Raw genomic sequence first — 18976 nt, forward strand, 5'->3', positions numbered from 1 at the left:
GAGGCCTCCCGCTGGAGGGAGAGCAGCACCCAGAGCAAGCCGGCGAGGCCTGGCTGATGTCTTGGGTCTGGCTCCAAGGCCTGTTTACCAGTGAGGTGAAGAGCATGTGGAGCTTGTTGTTGGCGGTCCGAGCCGCCTTCCCGGCAGGGGAGGAGCCCAGGAAGGACTCGTCACGGTGTCTCTGAGACTCCTCGAGGTTGAGGGGTCTGAAGAGAGAGGACGAGGTGGTGGGCTGACTAGATCCCGCTGGAGGGAGAGCAGCACCCAGAGCAAGCCGGCGAGGCCTGGCTGATGTCTTGGGTCTGGCTCCACAGGTCTGTTTACCAGTGCGGTGAAGAGCGTGTGGAGCTTGTTGTTGGCGGCCTTTATCACCCCCGCAGGCCATCTTGGGTGTTGGTGTAGCTTGAAGAAGGAACCAGCAGTCCAAGACATTGTAGAAGCACTTCACTTTTAAGTTATAATATAATATCATTATATAATAATAATATATACTATAACAAAATTGTTGTGAGGAAAAGCTGTCTGTAACTCACAAAACAGGATAAAAAGAAAAGTGGTGGTGGAGTAGAAGAGTAGGACTCGTGGTGCACCACTGGGAATTGGGGAGGGCTGTCGCCACCCCCGCAGGCCATCTTGGGTATTGGTTGTAGTCTGAGGAAGAATCAGTAGCCCAAGTGGAAACTTCTTTAGTCAAGAGGTTGTTACAAACCCTGTTGAAACAGAGCCCTGGAAGGGGTCCATCATCGTGGCCATCTGTAGCCATGGTGGAGATGGCTTGTTCCTTGTCTTATTCTCAAACCCCTTTTTTTATGTCATTTTAAGATATAAAAAAAAAAATTATTATTATTTATTTAGCACCACTACTAAATAAAAATATTTTTCTCACTTAACTCCCCTACTATAGAGGGTAACGTGAAGCGGAACACACACAGTGGTTAGCCTTCAGTCGACGGCTGAAGGCTACCCCACGTGTTGTTGCTGGCCCACCATGTAATGGAGGGAGCCAGGGAGACCCTTTTCTTGTCCCCAATGCGGGGAAGGGTTGAGAGAGAGTGGGGAAGGGTTGAGAATGCGGCCCGTCTAGCCTGCGGTAGATGTAGACGCTTACAGCGCCTGATATTCCCAGGCGGTCTCCCATCCAAGTACTAACCAGGCCGGACCCTGCTTAGCTTCCGAGATCGGGCGTGTTCAGGGTGGTATGGCCGTAACGTACCGGTATGCCCGCCGTCACCGAGAGGTGTAGAAGCGAGGCTGCGGGCTGCGGCTAGGACTCAGATTAGTCAGCGACTAACGAGAGGCTAGCCGTGGAGAAAAGAAGCGGCAGCAACTCTGAAGCTAAACCACAGACAGGCTAACGGAGCTAGCTAACAGCTAACAACGCTAGCTAGAGGGTAATGAGAGGGAAGACAGAACAACAAGCCGCCGGGCAGGCTCACTTGTGTTATGAGTCTTATTTGACTTATCTGCTTAGTAGCTCGTAGAGAGAAAACACCTTCTTGTGGCTGCGAATCCCCGCGGTACAAGTCGGTTTTAGACTCGTCCGTCTTTCGGGAAAATACAACTTCAACAGCCGGTGTGAACTTTGGTGTACTCGTTGTGCTGTGTGCATCCAAGCGCAGAAAAATGTAGGAATGACTCGGCGTTCACGCCCACCGGTTTTATACCTGCGGGTCAGGACCGGAGGCGCCGCCTTGAGTGACAGCTCCACGAACCAATAAATTAGCTCGTGAGTTTATGTTTTGTTCTGTGCTCCAGCGCCACCAAGTGTCTCGGACCCATATGACTCTCTTCGAGAGAGGCACTTTAGACAACTACGAGCGCTGTCCAAGGGTTTTCATGATTCATCATCCGAGGTTCGGGTGTAATTTGTGATTTCGTACCGCATCGCTCCCGACATGTTAACGTTACGCTCCCTCCGTGGATTCGTCTATAGCTGGAAGCCTGGAGGAGAGGGGCAAAGACCTGGCCAATCACTGCCGAGCAGATATAATATTCAGTCGTCATTATTTTTTATATCACTGATATTTATCACTGTGACGACGTCATGCCATGTCATGTGAAAGTCATGCCCCCCACATCCCCTAGCCTAAAGTACTTCCCATGGCTATGTACTTCTGTAGTGGTCCTACACTACCACAGGATCTAAATGTGACAATAAACGAGCAGCTACCGCTGCAGTTGTGTTAGTTGAGTACCGTGTATATTAATAGAGACGGCACCCGGAGGAAACCCAGAGGCGAAATGGGCATAGTGGCCGAATTTGGTATTGCAGTTTGGACCCAAACACATGAAAGCGCTGGTCCGTTGACTATCATTGCACACATTCATGATGACACGTGAACGCATGTCCCTAAAAAAAAGATTGTAACATATCTTACTTATCACCTATAATCATGTGCCAATAGAGAGGGCAGAGTTAAAATGGTTAAATGAACAAGTGCACATTTGATTGCATGTGCCAGTTATTGTAAGAGCAGGGTCTCACTAGGTCGTGATCATCAGGAATGCGACTGCTGTTCGTCAAAGTTATTTTTAATGTCAGCTGTGACACACAGGCTATCACACAGGTGATAATTCTTACCGTTCTTAAATATAAGCAACATAAAGCTCCAGCTATTTGTCGTAAAAGTAACGTATCACCCTGATTACAGTATATACAACCATTCGTTTTGAGTTTTTACGCATGCGGCTGTTTGTGCGCGTGGGTGTGCTTGCGTGCACACATGTACTTTACTGTGGCTTGCTTTCTGTTGGTCTCACACACAGAGAGAGACACACGTACACACCCTCATGTGCGTGTGTGCGTGCGTGCGCACACATACACACATACACACACACACACACACACACACACACACACACACACACACACACACACACACACTGGAGTGTGTGCTGCATCTTGTCATGTTTATCTAAGTTGTACTGTTTTATCTCTTAGTAAGGTTTTACCTCTTAGTTGAACACAAACTTCCTAACCTCCTTGACAGCAAACAAATCAAATTTTATTGCAGACTTTTTTGTTCCCTTAATGTTTGTTCCTGCCTGTATTGTTTTTAACTTTTTTTTAGGAGGACAAGAAGAGCAAGTCAGGCCGTTCTCTGGACAATGAGTGCCGGGATGACTCTGGCGGAAGGAAGGGCATGTTCTTCTCCTGGTCCCGCAACAGGAGCTTCGGCAAAGGCCCCAAGAAACGAGACCTGGCCGATTTCAACTACAGTCAGTTACACATTATGTATCTCGGGTTTTCGAGCGTTGCATGCTTTTTTTAAATATCTAAATATGATTAATATTTTATATAATTTATGTATTTATTTTGACCAGTTTTTGTAGCATTGCTGTCATGGCCATTCATTTGTTGTAGAGATTGATTGATTGATTGATTGATTGATTGAAAGCTGGTCCCCTTTCAGTCCGCACACTGCTAATGAGCTGCTTCTGTTTTATTTCCTTGTGGTCAGACTTCTCAGGCAGCAATGGCCGCCGGGAATCCCAGGGTTCGCTGTCGTCTGGAGCCAGTCTGGAGCTGGGGACGCCGGGGTCTGGGAAGAACGAGGTCAGTGTCAGCCAAGGTTGATTTTGAAAGGACATTTATATATATACTGTACAGTTCCGTTGTTTTGTGTGCAATTGAGCTCAGAAAACAAATTAAGAAAAATTACAAAAACCTTTTTTTTTTATGTCATAATCCCTTTAAAAAATCTCAAAAGTCCTTAAATTGTCACTTCACTGTCATCTGCATGGGGACCACCCTAAAATCATATGGGGACCCCCTTTGGGGGTGGAAGGAGGTATACCATTCTTTTGGTAAAGGAATACTTTATCGAAAATAGGACAACGTTTCATCTCAATGGATCTTCGTCAGGTCAGCATGTTCTCACAGGCTGAGAAGCAGTGAGTTTAGGGGGATGAACTAATCATCATGGAATCCCTCTTCTGCAATGGCCATCTCGGGGAAATGGCTGCACAGGGAGCACTTAAAAGACTGAATAATGAATTGAAACCAAATGGAAAATCCAAGGCTGAGCGTGTCAGGCTAGCGTCATGGGTCTACTTAAACAAACACATCTGACATGGCAGATGGCTTCCTCCTTCATCACCGCTATAAACACACGCTGCTATAGTCTGTATAGTCCCCCGTCATCCTTTTACACTTTTCTGTATCGCCACGCGTGTCTCGTCTTGGGAGAACGGTGCCATCCACTCCAGCATGTCAAGATGACCCTTAAGGTCTTAACCCATACAGACCTGAAGACATAATGTTATCTATCTACTGTGATTTATCTAAATGGGCGTGTCGGTGGCCCAGGGGCCCGTTATCCCAGGGGCCCGTTATCCCAGGGGCCCGTTATCTCAGGGGCCCGTTATCCCAGGGGCCCGTTATCTCAGGCTCCGTCTATGCTCGCACCCGGGTGTTTTCAGCCCTCAGCTGAATCTGTCAGAAATACAAGGGGTTGAACCATGCATGCAGAAAGCCCAACCCGGTACTACAGTCACGTTGAATGGCACCACACAAAGCTACGGATGTGAACGTGTACTCTATGTACCTGCCCAGTAGGGGAGGGGTATGAAAAGCCCTGCCCAGTAAGGGGAGGAGATCCCCTCCCAGTATTTCTTACAGATATAGCTGAGGGCCCAACACACCTATGCTCATTCTCCCTCTCCTCCTCCTCCTCCTCCTCCTCCTCCCCTCCCCCCCCCCCCCCCACAGGGAGACGTGTCCCGCAGCTCTGTGTCGGCGCCTGCAGAGCGCGGCAGCGGCGCTGGGGTCAGCAGCAGCGCCCCCCTGAGGCAGTGCAACATCAGCCTCCCGGACGGCTCGTGCTGCTCGGTGCCGCTGCGGGCCGGGGTGTCCATCAGGGACCTCCTGATGGGCCTCTGCGAGAAGCTCTGCATCAACCTGGCGGCCGTGGACCTGTTCCTGGTGGGAGGGGAGAAGGTACTGTACGCGTTCATGGGTTAGAGGTTTCAGTCGCCGCGACTGATTTCAATCGTTTGGAGCCAGCATTTCTTCTATTTAAGCATGAGAGAATGAGTTGTTGGTTGGCGTAAGGGCCTTTCTGTGTGGAGTTTGCATGTTCTCCTCGTGTCCCCTATGGGGTTCTCAACGTTTCTGGCTGGGGACCAAAAAATGTTCAAAATTAGAGCATTCCATAAACCTTCCATAAAACCCTAATTGTCTCTGACATTTCATATAAAAGCAAATGTTAAAACCTCAGTCTGTAATTTCTTCACATGATTGGCCGTATGTAACTGCAGGAACACTATTGCTAAAACATCATAATTTAATTTACATATTGTGTTTTAAATTGTTTAGGAATTAGGTAGTGTGGAGGCACGCCGTTTCAGTCATGACATTAAATATTGCTTTACTCCGCAAGTTCCACCACATGCCATTATTTATTATCGCCCATGGTGGCTGGTGAGTTATTGGATCAGGCCCTGAGATAAAGATAAACTTTATCGTCCATTAAGTTTTACATAATATGGTAAATCTGCCTCTGGCACACTGGCAGTCCATTTATAACAATAAAAACATTCATTACATAGAATACACAAATTGCCTTAAAATAGCCTACTATATAAAATGCATTTCCATGATGCCGCAACAGTGATCATGTGTTGTAGGGATCAATAGGTGGTAGAGCTATTTAAAACATTTTCTTATTTAAAATGTCCACTGCCGTTTGGCACAAACAATGTCTTGTAACCCTTCTTTTTTTGCTAATGGCACTCTAAGGCGCCTGACGCATAAAAGAGACAGCTGTCTCTTATATGTACTTGTCAGGCGCCTAAGCCTCCGGCCTGCATGTTAAGAGGTGAACTCTCTTATATGTACTTGTCAGGCGCCTAAGCCTCCGGCCTGCATGTTAAGAGGTGAACTTCGGGGGGAAGATGGTGGGTGGAATCATTGAAAATCTGAACTGCCTTCTTGGTTATGGAGTGGTTGTACAGTATACCAGGGCCAGATTAACCCCCATGAGTGCCCCTGTGCAGATCATTTTTAATGCCCCCCCCCCACATAGCGCGGACACGACCAACCCCGAACACATGGAACACAATAAGGTATAGGCAAATAGTACAACTTCACTGGAATACAACTGGCAACCATTGCAATAAATTACATTGTTTTGTTTTTTTTACCAGTACAATTACAATTCAGAAATGTGTCATACAGAAAAATTTTTGATTTTCTGGGCATTTTCAGGGCACCAAAACCATCTGGGCACTAGGGACATGTGGGCACCAGGACAACTGGGCACTATAGGGACATGTTGGCACCGGGACATGTGGGCACCAGGACAACTGGGCAGTTGTCCATGTGCACACATGTCCCTAGTGCCCAGGTTTCCAGTTTGGGAAACAACAATCTGAGAATCCCATCGTCAAATATTCGGGAAAACAGTGCCTCCCCTAGGCAACAGTCTGTCTTGAGAGACTAGGGAAACACTGACTTCTACCTGCAAAAGTTTTTCAGAGGCAGTTTTTCAGAGGCTACTGACCCCAATTTAATGCCATTTATATCTGGGACCCCCACCCCACACATATGCCCCCCTTTGCCCCATGCCCCTGTGCAGCTGCACATAGCGGCGGATGGTAGATCCGGCCCTGCAGTATACAGTATTTCCTGAAGTTGCAGTTGTTTGTTTCCAATGATCTTACTAGGCTGGTTGACTACCTGGAACTTAAAGTACTGTACTTTAAGTACATTTCGAAGCCAATACTTGTGTACTTTTACTCGAGTACATTTTGAATTCTGGATTTTACTTGTAAAATCCAGTAGTATGTAGTATTTCTACATTTCAGTACTTAAGTAAAACATGTGAGTACGTTTTCCACCACTGCATTAAATACCGTTGGTGCTGCAGGATGTAGAATATGATTAATCGTCTTCGCAGATGAGTATAAGGGTGTAGGGACCGAGGCTACCCTGATTCAGATGAGTATAAGGGTGTAGGGACCGAGGCTACCCTGATTCAGATGAGTATAAGGGTACAGGGACCGAGGCTACCCTGATTCAGATGAGTATAAGGGTGTAGGGACCGAGGCTACCCTGATTCAGATGAGTATAAGGGTACAGGGACCGAGCGAGGCTACCCTGATTCAGGTTAGACTGAAAAACACACAGAAGAAATCACTGAGATGATCAGAATAAATAGTTGGTACAGTATTTAGGTTGATTCTGAATTATGGTGATCTCTCTAGCATTTTGCTCTTCTAATTACCCCCCCCCCCCCCCCCCCCTCTCTCTCTCTCTCTCTCTCTCTCAGCCTCTGGTTCTAGATCAGGACTGTATGACTCTGTGTTCTCGGGATCTCAGACTGGAGAAGCGCACTCTCTTCAGGTACGATTGATTGATTGATTGATTGATTGATTGATTGATTGAAAATGTTATTCACACTTTGTAGACTGGGTACTGTTCAAACGAAAGTACAATCCAAAAACTGCTAAGAGGACCATAAAAAGCACTAATTAAGATCAGGGTCCTCCATTTTCAATTAATCAGAACTTTTAAAGACATACAAATATGCACTTCTTTCTTTTTTGCATCAAATATGCACTTCTATGAAAAAGAGGAAATCATTGTGTCATACTTTAGCTATTGAAAAATCGTGAAAATGTGTCGCAAATCTTTGAATATATATATATTCTTTCAGAGCGAACATTTCAACTCAAATCTTTGCTTCTGGGAGGTCCCTGGAACAACATATTTTCAAATTGGGGTCAGCGGCCAAATAAACATAATTCTAGGCGTCCTTGACATGAAATATTGAACACCACTGAACATGGAAACATAGACATTTCAGAAAACTGTGAGGATTTAGAACACATTATTTTAAATTTCAACGTCAGGCCTAAGCAAGAGAAAAAAACGGTAAGAATGTGTACAGTGTGGGGTGGGGGGAATATGACGATGACATTAAGTTATTGTTTGTTTATTACGGATCCATTCGTCCTCGCCACAGTGAAGACTTGTCTTCCTGGCGTCTAGGTACATTAACATGAAGTTATTGTCAACTCTAATATCTATTCTGCGTCAGGTTACATATTTGTACTAGCGTTTTATTGGAAACTATCAATCCTTCTCTGTATGCGGAAAGCAAGTGGATAAAAGTCAAATGTCATCACTGTATAATGATCATGATTTATGGATCCATATCGGAGCTATTTTTAAACTGATAAAAGAGAGCATGACTTTTCCTGAGAGATGCATACATCTGCATGAACATTAATCCTATGAATCAAATTGGCCCCTTCCACCATCTGACTGCTTCCAGGACTGGTGGGAATCAGTGTTGATTTTGACAGAAAGTTTAGTTTTAGTCGTAGTCTTTTGAATAGTTTTCATTTCGTTTTAGCCACATTTTAGTCACCTACAAGTCGATCTACAAGTTCACAACTTGTAGCAGATCTTTTATTTTGAGCATGCAACCAAGTGTAAAATTACTAACATTTTAGTCTAGTTTTTATGTGTTGACGAAAATTGTCAATATAATTTAGTCTTAGTTTTAGTCAGCATAGCTTATAGCTTTCATTTAGTTTCCATTTAGTTTTCGTCAGTGAAAAAAGGTGGTCGACGAATGTTTTTCGGCATAGTATGCTCATCGTTGATTTATTAACAGTATGCAGAATAGGTACATTTCACGCACAACTCAATATAAACACTGTTAACTGTGGACACCATAAAGCATTACACTTGTTTACAACAGGGTCCACCATTTCTCAATTCATCAGAACATTTAGAGACGTACAAATAATACAAAAGACAGGAAATCCACATAAAAGGAGGAGGTAAATAAGGGAAACATTGTATTGTAATTGTAATTGTATTTCATGTCCTCCGTCCTCCAGGCTGGACCTGGTTCCTATCAACCGCTCCGTGGGTCTGAAGGCCAAACCCACCAAGCCGGTGACTGAAGTTCTGCGGCCCGTGGTGGCCAAGTACGGCCTGCACCTGCCCGACCTGGTGGCACGCATCGTATGTCTGCCCTCCCTCCTAATGTCTGAATGAATGTCTCTTAACCCATTTAGACCCGAGGACGCATCTCTGTCACCTCGTAGCTTCTAACCACTTTTAACCATTATTTAGCTGTTGAAAGATAGCAGATCTACAAGCTCATAGAGCTGCACCGACTGTACTGCAATACGAGCTTGTAGATGTTGTAGATATATTCGTTCACACAAACCTTTTAAATCATATCTTTGCTTCTGGGAGGTCCCTGGAACAAAATATTTTCACACCGGCCCGACCGGGGTGGCCAATTACATATAATGTTTGGGGTCCTTGACATGAAACAGTTTGAGAACCACTTTGACATAGCCATTTTGATTTTGATTTTCTGAAAACTGTCATGATTTAGAAATACATTTGTAGAATCTGGTCTCAGGTCTCAATGGGTTTAAGTGTGTTTTTGAAAGAAGAGGAGGAGGGTTTTCCCACCAAAATTAGCACTTATGCATGGTTTGAAATTGTGTAGAAACCCACAAAGCAAAAAGAAATGCAAAAAATGTGCATGTCTACCTGGGTGTCCAGCTCAGTGGCCTTGTGGTTAGAGTGTCCACCCTGAGACTGGGAGGTCGGGGTTCAATCCCCGGCCGGGTCATACCAAAGATTCTAAAAATGGGACCCAGTGCCTCCCTGCTTGACACTCAGCATCAAGGGTTGGATTGGGGGTTAAGTCCCTGAGACATACTAGCGTCATGTTCAGGGGTGTACTTGTACATCAAGCTGCCTCACGCTACAGAAACAGGAGATAGGCTAGGCTACTACTACCTGTGTCCTAGCTGTTTCCATCACTGCCCATCAGACCTGGAGCCAAGACGATGGAGGATTTTACTTTGTCATTGAACACAAGTGTAAAACGAAATGATCTTGATGGCATCAATAAATCCAATACATGATAGATGTTGGTAACAGCAGTGTTTATGAACAATACAGAATCATTGTATGTACAGTGAGGAGGTCATTAGTCCAGCTGGAACTATAGTACTGCAGAACGCGTTCTGCTTTCTCACTAAAAGACAAAGCCAGTTGTTAGTGGGTGCATGTTGGTGTGTTTCTTTGGGTCTTATAGACAGTAGTTCTAAGTGTGTGTGTGTGTGTGTGTGTGTGTGTGTGTGTGTGTGTGTGTGTGTGTGCGTGTGCGTGCACGTGTGCGTGTTGCAGAGTGGAGAATCAGAACCACTGGATCTGGGTCTTCCTATATCAAACCTGGATGGGCTCAGAGTCGTGTTAGACATCGCAGACCACATTTCTGGACAAGGTAAGATGCACAGCACACACACACACACACACACACACACACACACACACACACACACACACACACACTTTGATCAGAAAAGTAAAATCTGCCTCATCTGCTGGGCACATCTGCTGAAAGAATTCCGGCGCACTGGAAGTGTTAAAACACTACTTGTTTTCAATGGTGCATGGCTGATAATTATGATTCAAACACCTGAGGAGGAAATTAAATATAACCCACAGTTTGTGCTGGAAACATTGCAGTGCCGTGTTTGTCAGCACCGACATTGATGACAGGACTGACCGCTGTCGGCATGTATGATATCATCTCCCTGTGCTTCCCCCCCAACAGACAAGCAGAAAGTCAGCCCGTCCAAGAGTCACGCTAACCCCGCCTCTACGAGCAGGAGCCAATCGGCAACAGTAAGACCTTAACCCACATCACTTCCTGTTTGTTTGTCATGACTCCGGAATGTTCCCACCACTCACCCAATGTATGTGCGTTGCTGGAGGATGATGTCACGCAGCTCTACTACTGAATGTGTGTACAGTACGGTCGTGCTGGAACCATGATATGTCACGCTGCTACTAAGTGTCTCTGTTTGTCTTGTCTTCAGTCACCCATGTGTCTCTTTTGCAATGCGTTAAAATCACTGTTCACTCCGTGTACCGTGTGATTGGGGAGGGACTGGACTTTGTGTGATTGTGTATGTGTGTCGTGTGCAACGCCGGCCGGCGCTGGCCAACAAGTCCTCCTGTCACACTCTCCCTAAAGTGTCCCTAATGTTCTCTTGATGTGATCTGCCTGTGGCTGAGAGCAATGTTATAACTTTCCTCTCTGGTTCTCTTCCTCCCTAACAAACAACCGTCCCGTCCCCCCACACACACACACACACACACACACACACACTGCCGGGGTGGGTGTACAAGCCCAGCTTAGGGAGAGCCTTGACTGGGTCATCCCAAACTTCCAAAAAAAAGCCCCTCCCTTTTTGTGTATGTGGACAAAATGGAAGTCAGCCGGTGGTGGCGGTTATAGAGCTTTGGAATGCTGTGGGAATTTGATTCCTTTATCAGTTAAGGGTTCTTTTATAACAACCATCTGTAAAAAAAAAAAGAAAAAGAAAAAAGGCTTTTACATCTTGGTTGAATCTAATCGGATTTGCCTAAAATGTTGTAATTTCCCACTTTGCGGGGTTATTACAGTGTGGTTGGAGGTGATGTGGTCATCGTGGTGGTGTTGTGGTGGTCAGTCTGTCTTTCAGCCTAATTCATACTCGATGCACTAGAATTAGGCTTCATCAGGGACAGCTGTCGGTGTCGACCTCCATTGGTGGATGTTTTCATTGTCTGAGTGGAACATTCACTCCTTCCCTTATATGTCTACACTTAGTATGAAGTCATCAGTGTTAATATAACTCTGAGAGTGTAGAACTGTGTATCGGGTCCAAGGGATACATTGACACTGAAGATCATTTTAGTGTGTGTTTTATTGAAAATGTTTAGTCGTGATATTATTTCAGTGAAATTTAATGATATCTCCTTGATCTCTTTTGATTGGATGAGTAAAATCCATCCGGTATTTTGTTTCACTCAGAGTGTAGAGTAGGAGAGTAGCGACACGCTTTGATCTCGCCACAAAGCGGGTGCCTATGGGCTATAGTTCCAAACATTGGAACTATCCCATTGAGATAGAATGAGCACTTCCGCATTCCATTGTTACAATGGAAGTCAACACTAGTGTCGCCACTCTCTTACTATATTCCTCTGGTTTCACTATCGTTCACTTCACGTGAGCCCATCATCATCATCATCGTCATGTGTTGCACCCTGTCCTCTATCCGTCCGTCTGTCTGCGAACAGCATAGTGTCCATTGGCCCGTTGAAACTGCGCACACACACACTCGCTGGGTCATGGAGCAATTATACATTATATGTATATTTCAAAAGATTTTATTTTAAATAAAATAAGTAAGTAACATAAGTAAGTAAGTAGTAGTAGTGAAAATAGCCGCGTGTGGTGAGCTTGTAGATCTGCTATTTTAACCCGTTTGCGTCCCTGGCAAACGTCTAATCTCTCTTTTGGGTCTCGACCTGAAATGTTTGGGAACTTTTACTAAGGCTCACTACAATTCCCATAATGCTTTGGTGCACTGCTCCTCCTTGTGGATAGGGGGAAGACTGTCTTACTGAGACAACATGTAGTCCAGGAAGTAAGCGAACCCAGTGTCCATGACATCACAGACACTGTGAAATACTACAATATCTAAAAACACATTATTACCCACATAAACAAAACCCCAGGAAATTGTTTCTTGTCTCCCAAACATCATTAAAATAATGGAAACAGACAGCCCGAGTCCTAAATATGCACTACAATCATACAGTATATTCCACCTGCACCTACATCAGCATAATACTCTATTCTCACAAGGGGACCTAGCCAAGCATTGCCATAACATGCCTCGTCATAACGTGTCGCCATAACAGAATCATAATGAGCCTTGAACGCCTTCAGGCTCTCAACTATAGGGATGGAGCTCGTTAATTCTTACCAATGCTGACCACCTTATCGATCCTGCTTATTGATCCCAGCTTTTATCGAGCCCGCCACGTTTTCTAATATGAGACGTGAGACGACAAATTCAGAACAAAACTGCTATCTTGCTGAAAGATCATTAAATCAACTATTCATTATTGTGCAATACATGTTAAAAATGGCTTTATATTGTGAATAGTACTGTAATAATTACGATAAAATCTCCACGTCTCTTCAGCTCTTTAAGAACAGAATATGCATTTTAGTTTATTTAACCAAAAAATATCACTTGCACTTCATTTTACTATAGGGCCTTCAAATACAGTACAGGACTGTTCTATAACAGACGGAAGGCAAGTGTCCTTTTAACTTTTGGAAAACAATTTTGAAGAAACGGTTAAGTGGTTAACGTGTGTACAGTACGTCAATTTAAAAGCGTAATTACATTTATCCGGGCAGCGCTGGTCAGCTGGCATGGCATCAATAAACGTAATCTAGACCACCGATGTCGGTGCCAGCGAGGGTGATTAGATCTATTACGTCATGGGCCGCTGTGCTCAATAACAGGCTCGATAAGCCCCCAAACCCCGGGTACTCCATACATGTCATGGAGTGTGCAATGGGCTCGGGGGGGGGGGGTTTGGAGCTCCATCCCTAGTTCTTAACGTCCCGCTCCGACTCTCCTTGTGGCCTTCAGGACGGGCCATCCGAGACCCCCGGCTCGGCCCACCCCCGTGGGGAGAACGGCAGGGCCGGCTCCGGCCCAGACCAGAGTGCTCGGGCCTTACCCAACCATTCTGTCTCTCTCCATAAGGCACCGGAAAAGAGAAAGCAGAAAAAGATTAATATAGACGAAGCTGAAGGTAAACGCCTTCCCTCTCTCTCTCTCTCTCTCTCTCTCTCTCTCTCTCTCTCTTCTCTTGTGTGATCTCTTCTTTCCTGTAAGTCCTGTGTAGCTGCAGGGCCGCTGTGGCCTGCCCTATACACTACTAACCCTTGTTTGCCTTGTCTGCGGTATTGCAGAAGCAGCACCGATGCTTTCAGTGCTAGCCAAGCTACATGTAGCACTACTGCACAAGTCACCAAACTCTCTCTCACCGAATGTAGCTTTGATTTGTCCCTAACTGATTCATGCACACCACTGTCCCTTTGCATGCTCTGATGTAGAACTGTATAGCGTTCAGATTTGGTTGTTGCCATGAATTCATTTGCGTGTGCGTGTGTGTGTGCATATGCGTGTATACTTGCGTGTGTGTGTGTGTGTGTGTGTGTGTGTGTGTGTGTGTGTGCATGTGCGTGTGTGTGCGTGCGTGCGTGCTCGCGTGCGTGCGTGCGTGCTCGCTCATTCCGCAGAGTTCTTCAACCTCATATCCAAAGCTCAGAGCAACCGAGCAGACGACCAGCGAGGTCTGCTAAACAAGAGCGATTTACAGCTCCCAGAATTCCTGCGCCTGTCGCCGCCGGTGGCAACAACAGGTCCTTCTTCTCCCTACGACCCCCACCAGCCCACCACCACCTCCACCCCCACCCACACCACCTCCTCCTCCTCCAGCGGAGGCTTCCCAAGCAACGGTCGGAGGGGCAACAACGGCAAGGCGAACGACAACGACCGAGGAGGAGGAGGAGGAGGAGGAGGGGGAGGAGGGGGAAGCCACTCCCGCTCCTCGCTCGTCGCTACGGGCCACCTATCGCAGAGCTTGGACTCTTCGCTGGGAGGCGGCGGTTGCACGGGAGGAGGAGGAGGAGGAGGGGGGTGCAGGAGAACCAGGCCCCCTCCTCCTCCTCCTCCTCCTCCCCTGTCCCCCATAGGCCCCTCGGACAAGATGCTGCAGGAGGACACCGTGTCCGACCTGACCGTGGTGGGAGAGGGGGACATTAACAGCCCCAGCCTCACCTACGTCACCCCCTCGCCCGTTCCTCCGTCCAAACCTCAGCAGCAGCAGAAAGCGTGCCATGGCGACAGCGGCGGCGGCAGCGGCGGTGGCGGCGGCTGGCCCAACTCAGGTACTTCCCCTGTGTGAACTCTGAACTCTCCATCCATCGCCCTTCTCTCCTGCATCCGCGTGGCCATATATACTGTATTGTGCTCTTAATTCTCCCTGAGTCAACTAAATTGGCCTATAAAAGTCAGTGTGAAGTCCCCGTTTTCCCTGAGGGCTCAGGGCTGTTCCTGCTCGGCTGCTCCCAGACTGCATCCTGCTCTCTTGTTTACATTTCAAACCGAAATAATTATTCCAGTTTTTATACTGGTGCTCACATTATAGCATTTTGTTCCCAAACAACGAAACTGTTTTATGAATTAAAGTAATTGCGTGAATAAATAAAATAAATATCGAATAAATTTCATAAAAAAACTAATGTTTAAGAAGTAGCGAATTCATTATAGCCGATCTACAAGCACACAGCGTGGCGCGGAGCGACGCGTAGATCTTGTAGATCTTGTTTGTAGATGGACTATATATTCACTAGTTCGGGGTCCCGGGGGAAATTTCTCTTTTGGGGTCACAGGCTAAACATTAAGGTCTGGGAACAAACTGCATCATAGTATTAGCTACTGTATCACTTTCGACAAAATGCTGGCTGCGTTTTCCAGTAGAGCTCATCAGACTAACGAAGGTTTGTCCAACAACTTGGACATTGCAACAAATTGTCTAACAGGCACATGTCTTAGACGAGAGACTAACTGGGAAACAGATGTAGCGCGTTAGCTCGTTAGGATAATATATGACTCAAAGGCAGGAGGGAAGGATGCATTCACAGAATGCACGAACGGAACAGTGAAATCCTCAGTGTTAGTTAAACTAAAACTGACTATTTCGCACCCTTCGTCCTAGTGTGGCCTGTTTCTGTGTGAACTCTGGAGTGAACTTGCTGTGGATTTGTGTGTTTTTTCTTTCTTTCTTCAGACTAGCTCAAAACTCTAGTCTGTGATTTTCTGAAGATCGGTTTTAAACTCCCTCCTTTGCCCCTAGTGTACAGAACCTTAAAAATGCACTTTAGTCAGTTATAAAAAGAGATGTCTTTGTACATGACCTATATTTGACACCCCCTCCCCCCCACCTCCCCCTCCCCTTATTATTATTATTATTATTATTATTATTATTTTCTCTTGTTCAGCCCTGTTCTGTGCTACAGACACTTAGGTTGTCATATAGACCCATATAGACTCTGCAACAGTCACAAGCTTTTCCAAACCTGGAAAAGGTCATGGAATTTCACCGTGGGTTCTGAAGTCACATTAGTGCGCTTTTAAGTGGATTCTGCTTAGGGGTGTAAAGGTATCTAATTGAGCTTGCTACACATTTTGAACCAAGTGACCCATGTTTCCATGCTCCCTCTGGCACACACACACACACACACACACACACACACACACACACACACACACACACACACACACACACACACACACAATCTGCCCCTCAATCACCTGGGGGCAGATCTTTGTGTATTCAGACTATTCACTATTGTGTTGTTGCCACAGGCATTTTTTCATGCCGGCATTTAAAACAGAAATAAATGCAGTGCATGTGCTCGCAATCACTCACATAACACCATACATGCATAGACATGCACAGTGTCTACACACACACACACACACACACACACACACACACACACACACACACACACACACACACACACACACACACACACACACACACACACACACACACACACACACACACACACACACACTACTGACAGACAGAATGTGGCCATGCTAGTTTGGGAACTTTTTTTTCTTCTTTTCCCAATTTTTTCAGGTGTTACTGATGATACTAACAAGGTTCTGTTCCATTTAGTGTACAGTACGGTTCTCAAACTTTTTATTATTATTTCAAGGACCCCCATAACTCTGAGAGTTTACAAATGGAACGGGTCCATTCGGTGCCATTTGTACACTCTCAGATTTACCCGTACGGGGACATTTGGAACCCACTCGAGGTCACTTTGAGACCAGTGTTTCCAGTGAGCCCACATGCACAATAGCAGCACCACTCACTGCCTCTGAATGGAACAGAGCCTTAACAGTTTGACTGCGCGATAAAAACATCACAATCCCCATTCAACTGCCTAGTTTTTCACTAACCTTTGAAGAACCACCGCGCCGACACCATCGTTCTATTTCATGAAAATCCGCCTGAAAATGGTGTGAGCCTTTGTCGTAGAGTTAAAACTTTCCAGCGACGTCATCTGAACATGTCACTTATCCCTCTCTGTAAGTCTTAAAACGTATTAAAAACGTGAATTAAACGATGAAATGGGAGGGAAGCTGTTCTACATCAATTAACTTGTGTAACTCTGGAATTATAGTGTGTGCATATACCCTATCACCCATATCACCAACAAGGCCTCTGTCGGTACATATCCTCCACATTTATTTGACTCCTTTTCCGCACCTTTCTGCACAGCACAACACAACAGGGCGTATTGGTCTGGTGTCATTCATCTCAGAAAGCTTCCATCCAGTTCCGTCCTAATGGAGAAAATGTCCTTCGCCTTACTGCGACACAGTTAATTACGTACAACAATACATTCTGTCTCATTCTAACCTTATATTCTTCTCTTTGGGTCTCTCTTCCCTGTCTCTCTTCTGATAGCTCTGCTATTTTCAGTCTTTTAAGCAAATCAACAATGCTCTGCCTTTTACGACGCCTCACAAAGAGAACCGGGACGATTCAAAATGTAATTTTGTTTGTGTAATATATTACAAAGAAAACATTAATTTATCCCACGACTCTTTCTTTGTTTTTTGTTTTTTTTATATTATACTATTTCGATGAAAAGTATTAATTTGTATATAGTCAACTTATTTTGGAACGCACCGTTTTACTGTAGCCATTGTTGAATTGCATTCTGGGTCACGATGTTTCTTCACGTTGAGAGTTGCCATATATTCTGTTGAGTTTAAAGATTGACTGTACTGTTCTGTAAATAGATCTAATAAATGTTCTAGAGGTGTGAGTCACTCTGTGGAGCCGCGTGTGGACAGCCTCCTTTTGTTTGTCACTGTAGACTTTCCTCTGTCGTTTGTCTTAATTCACTGCATTTGTCTAATTGCGGTCGAGCGGTGTTGAACTACCTTCACTCACTCACTTCATTTGTTACACAGTTTAAATGGTGTTGAACTATCAGTTATCAGTTAGCATAGGCTTTGTTCACATAAAAGCAAATAACGAATGTTTGTGAAAGTATGTGTCAATTATAAACTTTTAGTACCGGTATGTACTTCATCTCCATTTCAAAACTCTTTTCATATTTTTGTATCTCCCCCGTACTTGGATATGGTATTTTTTACACCATATACAAAATTGTAATATGATATCAACATAATATTATTCAGTCATTTTCATATATTTTGATTTGTGACAGTGTCTGTATAAGCTTATCCTCCCCCCCCCCCCCACAGTAAAATCCTCACTGTGCATTTATCCATGTGTAACTCCTTGTACAAATAATGTAACCACATTCATAAACATTAAGACTGCGCATGCAGTCGTTGCGTGTAAGCAATTCCCAACAGATTCCCAAACGTGTTTTGAGGAAAACTCATTTTGAGGTCATCTGGTTTGGGAATCAAGAGACGAGAGAGGGGGGGGGGGTAAATTGAAGAGTGAAATGCTAGATCACCATAATACAGAATCAACTGAAATATTGTACCAACTATTCTGATCTCAGTGATTTATTTTCAGTCTAACCTGAATCAGGGTAGCCTCGCTCAGTCCCAGCCTTACTCATCTGCGAAGAGAAACGGCCTGGTCACAACCTATAAGGCAGAGAAACGGCCTGGTCACAACCTATAAGGCAGAGAAACGGCCTGGTCTCAACCTATAAGGCAGAGAAACGGCCTGGTCACAACCTATAAGGCAGAGAAACGGCCTGGTCACAACCTATAAGGCAGAGAAACGGCCTGGTCACAACCTATAAGGCAGAGAAACGGCCTGGTCACAACCTATAAGGCAGAGAAACGGCCTGGTCTCAACCTATAAGGCAGAGAAACGGCCTGGTCACAACCTATAAGGCAGAGAAACGGCCTGGTCACAACCTATAAGGCAGAGAAACGGCCTGGTCACAACCTATAAGGCAGAGAAACGGCCTGGTCACAACCTATAAGGCAGAGAAACGACCTGGTCACAACCTATAAGGCAGAGAAACGGCCTGGTCACAACCTATAAGGCAGAGAAACG

The 18976-nt window shown here is 45.3% G+C and overlaps 1 protein-coding gene across 2 annotated transcripts in view; it reads left to right on the forward strand.

Moving 5' to 3' along the window:
• rgs12b (regulator of G protein signaling 12b) overlaps window positions 1–17766 on the forward strand; it is an 88970-nt gene extending 71204 nt beyond the window's left edge. The window contains exons 12-20 of one of the 2 annotated variants that reach the window (XM_080759780.1): window positions 3072–3219; window positions 3462–3556; window positions 4712–4939; window positions 7272–7345; window positions 8854–8980; window positions 10169–10265; window positions 10599–10669; window positions 13483–13648; window positions 14139–17766. In XM_080759780.1, coding sequence (XP_080615906.1) covers window positions 3072–3219; window positions 3462–3556; window positions 4712–4939; window positions 7272–7345; window positions 8854–8980; window positions 10169–10265; window positions 10599–10669; window positions 13483–13648; window positions 14139–14806 — 1674 coding nt within the window. In that variant the 3' untranslated portion in view covers window positions 14807–17766. The remainder of the gene's footprint in view (window positions 1–3071; window positions 3220–3461; window positions 3557–4711; window positions 4940–7271; window positions 7346–8853; window positions 8981–10168; window positions 10266–10598; window positions 10670–13482; window positions 13649–14138) is intronic. The other variant, XM_080759781.1, reaches the window with a different exon arrangement.
• The last annotated feature ends 1210 nt before the right edge of the window (window positions 17767–18976 follow it).

Source organism: Protomyctophum bolini, assembly GCF_963924005.1.
Source record: "Protomyctophum bolini genome assembly, chromosome: 3".
Taxonomy (NCBI): domain Eukaryota; kingdom Metazoa; phylum Chordata; class Actinopteri; order Myctophiformes; family Myctophidae; genus Protomyctophum; species Protomyctophum bolini.